Source organism: Strigops habroptila, chromosome 10 (genome assembly GCF_004027225.2).
Source record: "Strigops habroptila isolate Jane chromosome 10, bStrHab1.2.pri, whole genome shotgun sequence".
NCBI lineage: Eukaryota > Metazoa > Chordata > Aves > Psittaciformes > Psittacidae > Strigops > Strigops habroptila.
The window spans coordinates 8,380,523-8,394,333 of NC_046359.1; the positions used below are offsets into that span (position 1 = coordinate 8,380,523).

At 40.8% G+C, this 13,811-nt stretch overlaps 1 protein-coding gene across 4 annotated transcripts in view; it reads right to left on the reverse strand.

The window, feature by feature from the left end:
* AGPAT4 (1-acylglycerol-3-phosphate O-acyltransferase 4) overlaps positions 1-13,811 on the reverse strand; it is an 84,090-nt gene that overhangs the window by 6,848 nt on the left and 63,431 nt on the right. For all 4 annotated transcript variants that reach the window (XM_030499224.1, XM_030499225.1, XM_030499222.1 and 1 more), the window contains exons 6-8: positions 10,263-10,365; positions 8,051-8,126; positions 2,956-3,154 (exon numbers count right to left, since the gene is read on the reverse strand). In XM_030499224.1, the coding sequence (XP_030355084.1) occupies positions 2,956-3,154; positions 8,051-8,126; positions 10,263-10,365 (378 nt within the window). The remainder of the gene's footprint in view (positions 1-2,955; positions 3,155-8,050; positions 8,127-10,262; positions 10,366-13,811) is intronic.

Genomic DNA, 13,811 nt, shown 5'->3' on the forward strand with positions numbered 1-13,811 from the left:
TACAGTAAACAGCCTATAACATACAAAGGGAACTGTTACTCTTTTGGCAAGTTACGACACATCCACTTCTAAGTGACCAGGACAAACCAGCTCTGCTGTCTGTTTGTTTTTACCGAAGGCTGAGAGCTTCCTTCCACTCCCACAGATTCTCTTCCCTCCGCAGCTTCACGGTGGCTGCTACCTGCTAATAAGTGACAACAACAGCATCTTTTTTTTTAACCTGCTTGTAAGCAAGAGCTGGCTGGCTGGGTTTAATCAGGCCACAGCCTCTACTACAGGCAGTGCAGTGTCTTCCCCTGTGCTGCAAATCCTGGCCAATTACAAGCACTTTCGGTTTGATCACACCAGGTATTCAGAGTGAGAACGGAGCTGTTGCTAAGCACAGAGATTATCCAAAGGTTGTGGAGGACTGCAACCTGCACCATCCCACAGATGTGGTGGGTACCTATGGGGCAGCAATGCACATCACACAGTGGGCCATTAACCTCACCATTCTTAACGCGTTCTTCAGATGTGCTTTTGCAGCCTGGGAGCTCATATGTTCATTCTGGCAGCAGACTGCTCGCTGCTGCAGTTTTCTGTTAGCTCCAGCGTTACAGATAACCTGAGAACTAGTCCTTTGGATTATCACTGCATTCAAAAGAGGATTCACAGCAGCCTGCTTATTAATCTTTCCTTGTGTGTAGAAGCAGAAAGAAGCTAAGCGGGGAGTAAGACAGCAAGGAAAGAATACAGGTTCCTTCACTCGAGAGAAGACGTGACCTAGTTGTAAAGGTCCTTAATGGCAAGATGGTATTGGACTTCGGTGGGGGAGGGAGGGGTGAGGGTTGTGGTGTCACTTAAATTAATATGGACCATATCCAGAAACATCACAGATGCCCAATGCCAAGCATTAAAGCATCCAGCCCCGAGGTTTAAATCCAGAAACCCTGAATTATGCAGCAAGGCTCCCTGTGGAGGGTACACGGGGCATAAGGCACTTTGGAACAGCACCCAAACCACCAGCCTGCTGAGTGGAGAAACTGAATTAAGAGGAAAATGCTGAAGGAAGGATGAGAAATTAAAAATAAAATTGCAGTGGCTAAGCTTCAGTGCCCCACTAGGCCATCGTTCCACAGCCAAGTACCAAACATAGACTATGCCAGCATTTCTTCCAAAGGCAGAATAAATGCCCTCTTGAGTGCTGTTGCCAGGGACGTAGCATTTGCAATGGTGTCATACCTCATCCTGCCCACTGCTGTGCACCCATTTTGACCTAGAGCACAGGGGAGATTGACTGACCCTTCTCTGCAACTGAAGGGGATCTGAACCTAACACTGCCCGTTCCTGAGGGGCACACCACAACCATGGTGCTTATTCTTCACTCACACTCTATTCACTGGTCAGAGAAGGGGGGGGCGGGGGGGGGGTACACATGTGGGTGAAAAGGCGCTTCACTGCTCCAAGAAATTCTTACACATTTGAGCAGCCTGCTCTAGTGGAAGGTGTCCCTGCCCATGGCAGGGGGTTGGAACTGGATGAGCTTTAAGGTCCCTTCCAACCCAAACCATTCTGCGAGTCTATGATTTGACATAAAACATTCCCAGGGTAAAAATCACCAACAGTTTCTCCAGGTGAGAAGAGCAGCACACGATTCCCCTCCCTTTCCCTCTACTTTGCCCATATTAATGTACCAACTATTGTGTTGGACCTTACCCTTGCTCTTTTGTTTTCCTTCCTCTGGTCCAAAGCATCATGAAGCAAATTGTCTGTGCGTGTGCACACACATACAAATTCTTCCTTTTCCAATTATCTTTATAAGCAGCTTTCACAGTAGCTTACAGCAAGTTTGATTTGGTGGGCACTTTCTGAAAAAGAGTATTGTGTGCCTACCACACCAAGCTCTTCACAGATGGACAAAAGGACAGCAGGTAATTCACCTTGCGCAGACTAGCATGGGACCTGCTCAAGATTAAGACTTCTGAGAATGCAAAGAAATAATATGTGTTAGGAACAATCTCCTAGGTAGAGAGCAAAGATGCACTTCCGAGACAAGAAAATGCGCAATGTTTTCCTATTTCCTTTGTGTTGCTATTTTGGACATGGCTTTTTAAGCCAACTCTAATATTTCTGCATCCAAGTTTACTCGGAGCCAGAAGGACTGTGAAGTTCTGTTTCTTTTTCAAAGGATGTTTGTAATACACAGAGCCATTAAGATGATGAAGCCATAAATACATGTGATGGTCAGCGCAGCCATAGAAAATACTTGCTTTATGAATGTATGGGTTATTCTGGAATTTACTCTTCAAACAGCACCCAATATGCCAAAAACCCAGATATGATGAGATTTGCCAAACTGACCTGGTTCTTGCTTCCATGAAGGACACCAAACAAGATCTCCTTCCCTTTCTGTTGGTCAGCTCTTTATTTTGTTTTCCTTCCACCTCTTAAATAACATACTAGTTGAAACACAAACCAAGGCAGTCCAGAACTATCACAGGAACTGTAGAAATCACCCGTGATAGTCTATGTCCTGCTGCTACATAAATCAGAGTAGATAGCCATAACAGGCTCTCCTTAAATCACAAGTTCACTGATTATCAGTGGACAACACATCAGACTATGATTACCTGAAGGAATTCTCAACAGAATAAATTATCCTTAAGCACCTCTTCTAGGCATTCAAAGTGCAACCCAGCAACACACAAGAAAAGAAAGCCTTTTGTAGGGAACCCACTGGAAAGTTACTAGTTTGATTTCTACAGAATGACAAAATTTTGTATGCAGCTCTTACAAAAAATAATACAACTATACAAAAACAAACAAACAAACGAAAAGAATCTATTTAACCTATTCCAGGCTAATGTGGATTTAGTATCAGCTGGTCTGTTGAATTCACACGTTTGTATTTAGTAAGCCTCAGTAAATTATTTAACAGTTACTCTGTAAGTAATCTTTCTCTTTCAGAAAACTTACCCATTACAATGACAAATGCAAAACTAGCCAGTGTCAGTGATGATCCACTGTTGATCATGTTGATGAGCAGCTTGAATAAAGGATATAGCAGCAATAAGGCCCAGAAAAGCCAGTTCAAAAGTGTCCATGGTCGTCGGGGTGGTACTATAGGGACTGCTGGGTAGGTTCCTGTTCGGTAGTATTCTTCCTGGAACGCATCCTAGTAGAACAAAGGAGGGCAACAATTAAATCCCCATTTGCCAACAAAACTAGCCATTCCCGACTTTGCAGGCTTGTAACCATGGGGGCAGATCAAAGACCAAGTCACGGCTGGAAAGCTTGTACTTTGAAGTCAATGAACACACAGTCAAAACAAAACAGCTTACACTGATATGCACATCCGTTCCTTCTCCTACACATAGAAGACTGAAAAGTGGCATGCCTGGAGAGTATAACAAGCCCAGTAAAACATGAAGGGTGAGGGGATGTATGTTCCTACAGCAGTGCAGATATCACCCTTGAACCTCCTGCAAGAGCCACAGCCACTGCCAAATACTGTAAGCCAGAGAGGCTTTTGGGGCTATATGTTCAGCAGCCAACCCTCTGTTCCATAATGTTTTCTCCAACCACTGCTCTAGAACAGCATCCACACCCTAGCAGAAAAAGTGAGCAGACACCACCTTGTCCCATACTCCAAAGAACACCACCCTTTCCTGTCTGCTTTGTCCCACAGATGCAGTCTTGTCCATCTTGTTCCCATGAAGCTTACGGAAGGAAGTGTGGGTGCTGAATCCCTCTACAGACACTTGAGCATGCAAATAGGTTAGAATCTCTCACTGGTTTTGACCAAAGGACTCTCCCTTTTGATATAATATAAGGAAGATAACAGGGCATGATTTGGGGTTTTTTTTTATTGTGGCATGTGTTTTTTAAAGCACAGAATATTTAGAATTGAGTACCTTGCTCTAGAGCCCGTATGGATGAATGGCATTGCCCTCAGTGATGTGATCGACCCAAGATATCAAAGTAGGTGGGGAAAAAATAACTTCCTACTGGTTCAAAAGCAAAGATTATGAATCTGTGATATCAAATAAAACTGGTTAATTAATGAATTCAGCATTAGACTGACATAAAAAGGAACATCAATTTAGTCAGAATGAAGTATTAAATTTCTTCAAAGAAAGGAATATTTCATGACGGTTTCCAAAAATTCTGGCAAAGCCAAGTTTCTCCTAATTAACCATAAGATTATTTCTACTGTGCTATGATTTTACATTTACTTACACTCCAGCTGACAATTCTTTACTTATTTAATGGCAACTTGAGCAATTACAGGCTGCTACCATTTTATCTATTTCAAAGGGAACATTCAGCTTTTAAGAGATTACACAGTAATTAAAGCATTGCACTGTCTTTTTTGAGATTAGAAAGATTATGAGTGTTTTGCACATGCGAGCTAGATTGTAGTGGGATCACTATGGCAAATTAATTAGCTGTCTTCAACAAATTACTGTGTATGAAGTTTTCTTTACAGTGCCTTGAGGATTTTGGTTTATGACTGGTTTAACACAGAGCTATTAATCATCAGTAAACTGAATTCTACTATATACAATTAGGTTTCTAAACACCAGTATTATCCAGGAAAGTTAACTTCGAACTATTATTGGTATCACCATTAGGGGGCCTATTACTACAGAGAGCAAGACAGTCTCACTTCAAACAAGCTGCAGTTTTCTCTTTGTTGGCTCTGCACAGCACTAGAAGCAGCAAAACCATTGACCACATCTCACCAAGAGGTTTGAAAAGGGGGCAAAATAACGCTAATGCCATCACCTCCACTACACGTTTTACACCGTGGGGAACAACTCTTCAATTCAGTTATGATTCCTTACCCTTAAAAACATTCCCATTCCTTGCAGAAGAGATCTGTGAGTTGATCGGTCTTCTGAGCTTTTGCAAGAATGCTTACGGTTCCCATCAATAGCTCAAGTCAGCATTCAAACCCATGACAGGCCTCAAAATTTCCCTCGATCACCTTGCCCACATCAAGTTCCTTTAATTTCCCTGCACACAGAGCTTGTTTTCAGTTTGTAATAAATCCCAACCACCCGAGTACCATATCTGGACACAGAAACATGCTCATGCCCCCACCAAATCTGTGTTACTTCAGACAGTGGGGTGCGTAAGGCAGTGGGGGGAAATCAGGGAACATCCATCACCTTGTGAGAAGCTATCTGGATTCTTCCTCCCTGCTCCCACCAGGGAGGTCTCACTGCAGAGCTATGCCACTGCTTTTCCATGAGGAAGCCCACAAAGAATGGAGTATCCAAAAATACACCCTTTGTTCCCAAACACAGGCATTCTGTGCACTTCCCCTCTTCAGCTGTGCTTTGCTAGTTCCCTGGGGCATTTCAGCATATATTTTCATGCCCTGCTTTCCACGCTTCTCTTACAAGTGAAAAGAGTTTAGAAGCTTGATTTCTTTTTAATGGAAATTAAGGTTCTCAAGCAGAACTTCTATTTCAGGTGCTGAGGCTGAAAGGAGTTGAAAAAAGAAAACAAATACGCAAGGGCTTTCTGGGTTGTGGCTATTATACAGCACCTCTTCAGACCAGGCACTAAGATGCTCAGCCTGGTCCTTGTTAAAGTCAAAGGGAGTCTTTCCAACAATGGCAGTTCAAAAAGAATTTAAACAGAGTAAAAACCCAAGAAAAGGCAACGTGCAACCCAAATTGCACCTCTGTCATAATCTGGCACTAACTGATACAGTGCTGGCCATTTGTGGAAGGAAAAAATTACAAAATTCACCCAAGGTGAGGAAAAAGTACGTGGATGTGTTTGGTTTAGAACAGCACAGTGCCATTGTTACCCAGCAAAGCCCTTGTTCACTGCATTTGCAGCAGTGGTTAAAGCAGAAATTGAAGAAGGTAGGTAGCAAGGACATAAACACATCTTTCTCACAGAGCAGCATCTCAGACTGAGGTACGTGCAACTGAGATCAGCAGTGAGGTAAAACCAACAGAACAAGCTTTTCTCAGACTCTCACTCCTTTAGTCATGATAATTTAAAAAAATAAAAGTAATGTCCCTTCATGTCCACTAAACTGCTGATTTCATTACTCACTCAAACAGCACTGTGGCCTTGTCATCACAAGTACACAGCACTCTGGCTTTGACCTCCCTACCTGTGGCACGACCCAACTACTAAATCATGCTACTTAGAGCATAATTCAGCACACACAGTATGTAAGTCTTGAGAAGGTACTGGAAAATTATGAAAATCACTGAGAATAAGCAATGGCAGATGCAACCATAATGCAACATAAAATAGAGGCTCAGTTTTTTCAGTAGCGTGCATACGTGTCTTACTTTGAGACAGAAAGGGGAGTGTTACAACCGAAATACACAAAGCAGGGGATGAGTGCATATCTCGTAATGAATTACTGCCCTTTGAAGACAGATCTGTTACATTTTATCACAAATATTTACTGACTCTGAAGACATTAACCTGAAACAGAATTCATTTTTGGAAACAACATGTAGGTGGCAATGCTGCTTGCTATCCAACCTAAGCCAATTATCTTTTTAAAGATGTATGGCAGAAAGGTGAAACAGAATTGCATTTTTACCTTGCAGATGGGCTTTCATAACCTTGGAACTCTTGATGAAGTTGTCCCTGCCCTATATTCTCCCAGTCTGATTTTACAGAGACATGGGCTTGCATAGACTGGGAATGACTGCAATGAAATAACAGTTTCACTAATGTAAAACAGCTGAAGGAAGAGGAACATACCACCTTCAGAAAAAAACCCAAAACCATCAAACAAGAAAACCCCAGCCATTAAAAAAAAATGCCACAACTAAAAAGGTTTTACTGGAGAGGAAAACTGAACACACATTCCTGCCTCCTGTACTAAATAGGAAACTACGGATTTAACCAACCAGCAAACACCATTGTTATGAAGAAAGCAGGATAGTTGTACCCTCTGTTTGCACTAGAAATAACTGAGTGTTCACCAAAAAGGGAATAACAGAAAAAACTTGGAAATAATTACTGCAAACTATGTAATAAGGGTCTCAGGAAAACAAACACCACATTCTCATTTGGTATGTTCTTGTCTTGCAAAGGTCTAAACAGTTCTCTGGAAGATGAAGCAGTCTTACAGATCAAGTCACAGTATCAGAAAGTGGACTTTTGCAACGTCCAGCTAACATGGTGTTCTGGGTAGAGTACAGCAAATGGCACAGCAGAACCTTGCTGCCCCAGTGAGAAGAAACCAGAGCGTAGCTATATTCTATCACTTCTAAATCCAGAGCACTGCTGTATTCCAGTCTGAGTACATAAGTTAGATCAATTTATTAAAACAAACTGAGCTGACAGGCCCTCATGCCTTGCATACCTATGACTCCCACTGACTGAAATGGGAGTGCTGCATCTATTCAAAGAGTGTATCCCCCAACCATTATCTCCTATGTTCATAAAAACAAAAGCCGTGAGAAACAGATTCTGAAAGTCTGAAGGATGCATATGGAAGTATTTGGAAAATAAAAATCAGTGGCATCTACAAACACACAGTCATTATTATTCTGTCCCCATCTTATGTAATTAGGAATCTTAGATGCATGCCTTCTACGCACACAATATGAAAGCAATTTATCAGCCTGTCCTATTACTGTTGCAGCTTTGCTTTGGTAAAAAAGACAAGGAAAAACAAGGGACAAAAATTCTCATACAGTAAAGCAAAATATACCTCATTTAGCCCACAAATTACTTCTTGATTTAGGAGGTGCCTTTCAGTGGAAGAGAGGTCTTCTACCGACCAGGAGGCAGTTGTGGTGTTTTGTATCCTAATGCAACTTTCTAAAAGTTTTAAGAATTTTAAAACTGTTCTGTCAAAGCTTGCTTAAGTTTTCTTTCTGTTGCTCTTTAAGTACAGAATAAAAGCAATCACGACTGACAGCATAAGACCAGTTTGCCTGGAGAAACAGAGCACTTCTCTGGAAAAACAAACCAACCAGCCCCAACCCCATAAAGCAGGACCATTACACATGTACACCAGCCGTATAAATAACTGAGCACTAGTGGCTCGCAAGTGCTGCCTAAAGAAAAAACCAACCTTTTCTTGATACAGCTTGTGAAGCCAGTTAGAACATTCCTGCTCGTCTTCCGGGACTTCCTCTAGCGGAATCCGCCTGCCAATGGTAAACAAGAGAAATTGAAGAATATTAAATACTTTGGCTCCCATGAACAACACTTACATTACACAGACAGATTATCCATCTGACAGGAGACTCACTACATTTTCCACCTTTTCTTAATTTGTGGTAACAGCTCCCAGATCAGCAAAGTATAGTTTGCTTCTAGAAACCTTCAGTTTTCAGATGTATCTGAAATTGAGAGATTTAGACTTCTGAAATAGTAATGCATATGTTTGAGCTCACTAGCTCACTTTCTAGATAAAGGTTTGCAATTTTCTGTTTCCAAACAAAGGTTCTGAATTAATTTCTTACCCCACCTACAGAGTTCAAGGCTGTATTTAATCGGCTAGACATTAGAGATTAAAGCCAAACTATTCTCATATCTAGGGTAAAGTACTCTAGTACTAACATTTCCCATTCCTACAATTTTTGTTATGTGCAGCTTGGTTGGATAATTTCCATCAAAACAGCTTCTATCACTGGAAAACCCTCTCTCAACAAAACAAAGATTTCATCACATTACGTGAATTTTGGTCACTAATCCTGAAACAGAAAAAATCCCCTTGTCATCCTCATTTAGGTATGCTAACAGCAATACTTCACAATTTTACATTTTTCAATATAGCATATATTTTAACTAATATCCATTAAGAGCAACATCAAATTAACCTCTTTCAGCACAGGAGAGAGCACTTTTACAGTCAGGACACTCCTGTTTGCAGTTAATAAATTGAGAGGTGTGATAATACTGATTTGTTCCTTTGTTTAAGAAAGCCATAAGATGACAAACATTAGACGTCAACACAATTTAAGCAGAGACTAACAAGAGCATCCAAATTTTGCAAACTTCTCCTGAGTGCAACACCTGCAGCACTTCAATAAGCAAATATGGAGGATTTTGAAGAACATCTATAATGGACCCCAATTAACTGCCAAAACAAATTTTGCCGTAAGGTTTACCATTTACCATGTCTTTAAGAGCTTTTCAGGAAGCTCAAAAGGACAGAAGGTCAAATAGCTGACCTGAGTTGTGAAAAGCAATTTCCATGCTCTACCGGACTGACTTGCAGCAGGCTGGAAGGGCGCAAAGGAAGACAGAGTAAGATGCACACCTCTGCAATGTTAGAGGAATGGCCCAATGCAGGTAGGGCCAGCTGCTTCTCCATGAACACTAGCCAGCCAGGCCATGTACACCAAACGAAAGGCTATTAGACTAAGCTACCTATGAGACCCAAGTGGGGGTGCAACCTCATGTTGCACCCATGAGGACTCAAGATAAAATTGCCTTTCACCCTTGAGCAAAACAGTTCTGAAGAAAACATTCTTTTCAGGCAGAAAAAGGGAGATAAGAAAAGGTCACCCTACTCCACTTGACGTTGGTACCCAAGATAAACCAGTTGGACCAGCCAATTATAGCTGTAAAGGGGTTATGATGAACTCCTAATCACTTGTGGGATCACTTCTAGGCTCCTATGCTCCAACTCTAAACCATCACATACCCTGAGTGCCTGCAGCATGGCTGCTACTGGTAGAACCTGGCATGGGAATAAGGGCTTTGGAACTGGCCCTTTCCCGTTAGGATTATAGGAAAACACTGGGATATTCATCACTATAGAAACATTTATGATATAGAATCCAGGTAATTTTCTTTTCATTAAACAACCCCTTTCTTGGTAGGGAGGGAGCAGCAGTCAAATACATTAACAACTACATCAAACAGAGATAGGAACAGTCCTGAGCCTGACCTCCACCTGAGTGGGAACTGTTGTGGCAGAGACAGGTGTAAAGCCACTCCATCTGAACACTTAGTAGATGTTTGATATTCTGGCCAAGTGAGTGAAAAGAGGTCCCACTGTTGCTGCTGAGCTGACAAAAAAACCACACAACTGAATAAGAAAATAACAAAAAAATCCTGTAGACACTCATAGGGTCCCCAGATGTTTATAGTTACGGAGCTTCACAGGAAACCCTTCCCATCCCATGTGAGTTTTTATCTGCAGTTGTGTGAAGCCAGGTTGGTAGAGATTTGCTATCCATTACCCACTCAAAAATACTTCCTTATTTGTGCAATTGTGATTGCAAGTACACACTCCTGTATGGCGAAAAGGAATTAAAACATGGATTACTTGCCTTACATATAAATCTGCATGATATTTCTTTCCATTTAGAACTCCCAGCAATGTTGGATTCTCATTATTTCTAAAATTGAGGGTAGAATCATAGACTGCAGAAACTACAAGAAGAGAAACAGGTTATGTGATTACTGTAGAATGGAAATAAGTCATTCTCTCTCAGACAAGGAGCTTATTTAAATATAAAGTCATCAGCAATAGCATCATAGTTTGAGCTGTCACCAAGGCAAAGATGACAATGGAATATTCAACATGCAGTTTTTATGAAGCCAAATAACCAGTAACCCTTTCAGGAATTGCAACAGTAGAACAGAACGGTTTGCTCTCCACCCTTGTCTACCATCAGGTGCAGAATGTTGGGCCACAGGGAACACGGTTACCGTTTCTGGCAGTTAATACACCCAGGACATCCTGGGAATCAAATGGCTGAAAAACTATTAGCTTTCTCAACTTGCTGTGAATGACACAACTCCTCTCCAAATCTGGGAAAATAACCAGGCACATACACACTTTAATATTGACTAAGAATGGGTAAAGTGTGTGTGAGGCAGCACAGAGAGCTTAATGCAACTATGAATCACAGCGGCTCAAAACAACCTCCCCTTCATGTTCATTACTTGATAACTGAGGCACTTGCTATGCAGCAAAGGCAGAGACACAATAACAGACCACATCCTGTGTGAGCTGGGCTGCTGCTATGAAGACATGCAGCAGCGAGGGATATAACATACAAGTTCTACAGAACAAAACTGCAACCAAGCTTTCAGCCTTGAGAAAACACTTTCTGCAGTTCAGGACTGTGTGTAAAAGTAAAAATATTTGCAATGGTTGCTCACAGTTAAACTAAGACAACATTAACAAGTAGTTTCTACAGAAAAAGTGTTCACTGTTTTAAACTGTATAAAATGTTCCAAAAAAGTTTCTCTGAAGACATCCTTAGAGACGCTATTTTCCTGGTGTCACAAAACTACTAGACAGCAATTCATTTTCTTGACACTGAAACCAATTGCGTATCATGGTATGAACACTACAATCAATGCCAGCCACAAAACTTTGATTATTTTTTTTTTGGTCACAAAAGTGACTAACATACACTTCACGCGTAGCCTGCTGCATTTTAGGTTTTCTGCTCTGACCTTTTGCAATAACAAACACTGAGATGAACTATTGTGAGAGCTGTTGACCCACCTAGGAAATCCTTTTATTACACAGAACAGATTTGCTTTTTGTTTTGAAACCTCTTTAGCTGCAAGAGATAACTATAGCTTGGTCACAACATTCACCCCCAGAAGCTCACCACATCATTTGTTATTGCAAAACAGAATTCATAGCGCAAAGCAGAACAGCCTGGCTACAGCTCTGCACAGAAATCCTGAAAACAGAGGCCAAAACCCTGACGCTGCATGCAGACTATATCCCCTTCACTAACAAACAACTCTATTCTTTTTCTACTACAGTTGGGTTTTCAGCCCAAACTCAAAACTACAACACCTAAGTGAAAATCTACTTCAAGCAAACTACTCTTGCTGTACAATGTAAGTAGGAAACTGTATTTTGAATAAACTACCTCCCTCCATTTTTAAGCTGCTTAGTGTAGAAAGATTTTACTAATCTACTCTAATTTACTAATCCTCTGTAATTGAAAGAAGAGCTCAATTTGATTTATACAGGGTAAGCTTTTCATTTTATTCTTTAATAGCCTGAGCTTATTTTAATGACAACAGGAATGCAATAAAGGAAAGTATGATGTACACAGACAGCACTTGTTCGTTCATCAAGAAGACGTTTGCATTTAAGTTTTTATACGGATTGGGTGCTTGTTCAGACACATTGGAAGATGCTTCTCTTGTTCCGAAAAACTTCTGCAGAATTGGTCAGGAACATCTGTATGTGCTGATGACTTCACACGGAGTTTTTTTTCACTCCAAGGCAAAAACCCCCCAAAAAATCCATTCCCATTTTTAACCAGTCTGCAGTTTGATATTCAGACCAGTCCTTTTTTAATATCACACTGACATCTTTTGGTGCGAAGCAGTGCTATATCCAAGAAAATGAGAGCATATGCAGGAGTAAACAGACCTCTGTCATATCCAGATAGATAGAAAACAAATGAAGACTTAAGCTTTTCCATTTTGAAAGCAGAACTACAGCAGAGGTGTCAAAGAAAAAGACTGCATGGAATTAAAATTTGCCAGAAAGCTTCTACAGCCAAAGCAGCACTAGCATGCTGTGTGACACACTGGGGTTGTTTTTCATTAAATGGGTATTTCATAATTACATACTTAGAACCGCATATCTCATGACTGTCTCATCCGAACGCTGAAGAGTCCAGAAATTTTACGCTCTAAAACAAGTAAAAAACTCTACAGTATCTTGACAGCATCGCAACTGTCTCACTTTCAGACTAATTTAGGCTGTGTTGGAGAACTTTTACTTCAATTGCAAAATAAAATGTTTTCTCAAAGAAGTTATCTTGAAACATCTTTTTAATTAAAACCCAAACACAGTTCAGTATTTGGAAGCCTTTTCAAAGGCTCAGAGCAGATCCTAACTGAAAACAACATTTTTCCAGCTGAACTGCTACTTCTGACAAAAAAGTCTGGGGTTTTTGTTCAGTTTTCTAATCTCTGTCCAGCTTTTTTTTAATGTATCTTTAACTTTTGGTTCCTTGTACAGCATTCTGACAGAGAGCTAGGTATTTGAGAATTTAAGATTTCTTAATTTCAACCCAAAAAATTAACTCTCTAGAGAGGATTTTTCTTACTTCAACTGTCCTCTTGAATTTCATACATTATTTTGTGGGCATGGTGGATTATGCCAGAAGAATCATCTGACAAATGGTCAACGAGTATGCCCAACTCAGTAGCCTCTCATCATCTGAAGACTGGGACAGGGAGAGGAAGAGACAGTGGAATTCACTGTACTGATGGTACAACAGCCACCTTGACACAATCCTTTAACACTTGATTGCTCTTGGTCAAAAATCACTCATCCTCTTAAACTTGGTACCTTGCCCAGGAGGATGACCAGGAGCCTTGCTAAACATTGAAAAAAAATCCAGGATGGAAGTGCAGCTCACGGGGAAAAAAACCCCATCATTGCAAAACCCCCAAACACTGTCATATTGAACTACATGTGCTCATCACCCTGGAATTTATTCTCACACGTTGCCTCTTGGACAGTAGTTCCCAGCATACTCAATTGGAGGAAAAGGTTGGCAACGTGGAGTTATCTACGATCCATCATGAGGCACATTTTTAAATACACGTCTTAACTAAATCAAAACAGCTGAAAGGAACTGCCTGGTACACAGCCAGGCAATAAAAGTAACAGTTAAATATATCTTCTGCAATATTTATGACATTTATTTTTACTGTAAGTAATGGATGAGAGTTTTAGAAACAGATCTGTATTTTCATTTGCTTCCATGAACTGTATAGGCAGCAAGCTCTACAACCTAACACCAAGTTATTAAGACAGCAAACACCTTCTAGAAATGAAGTTCCTGGGGACTGCATCTGTACTAACAAACTGGTAGAGATGGCCA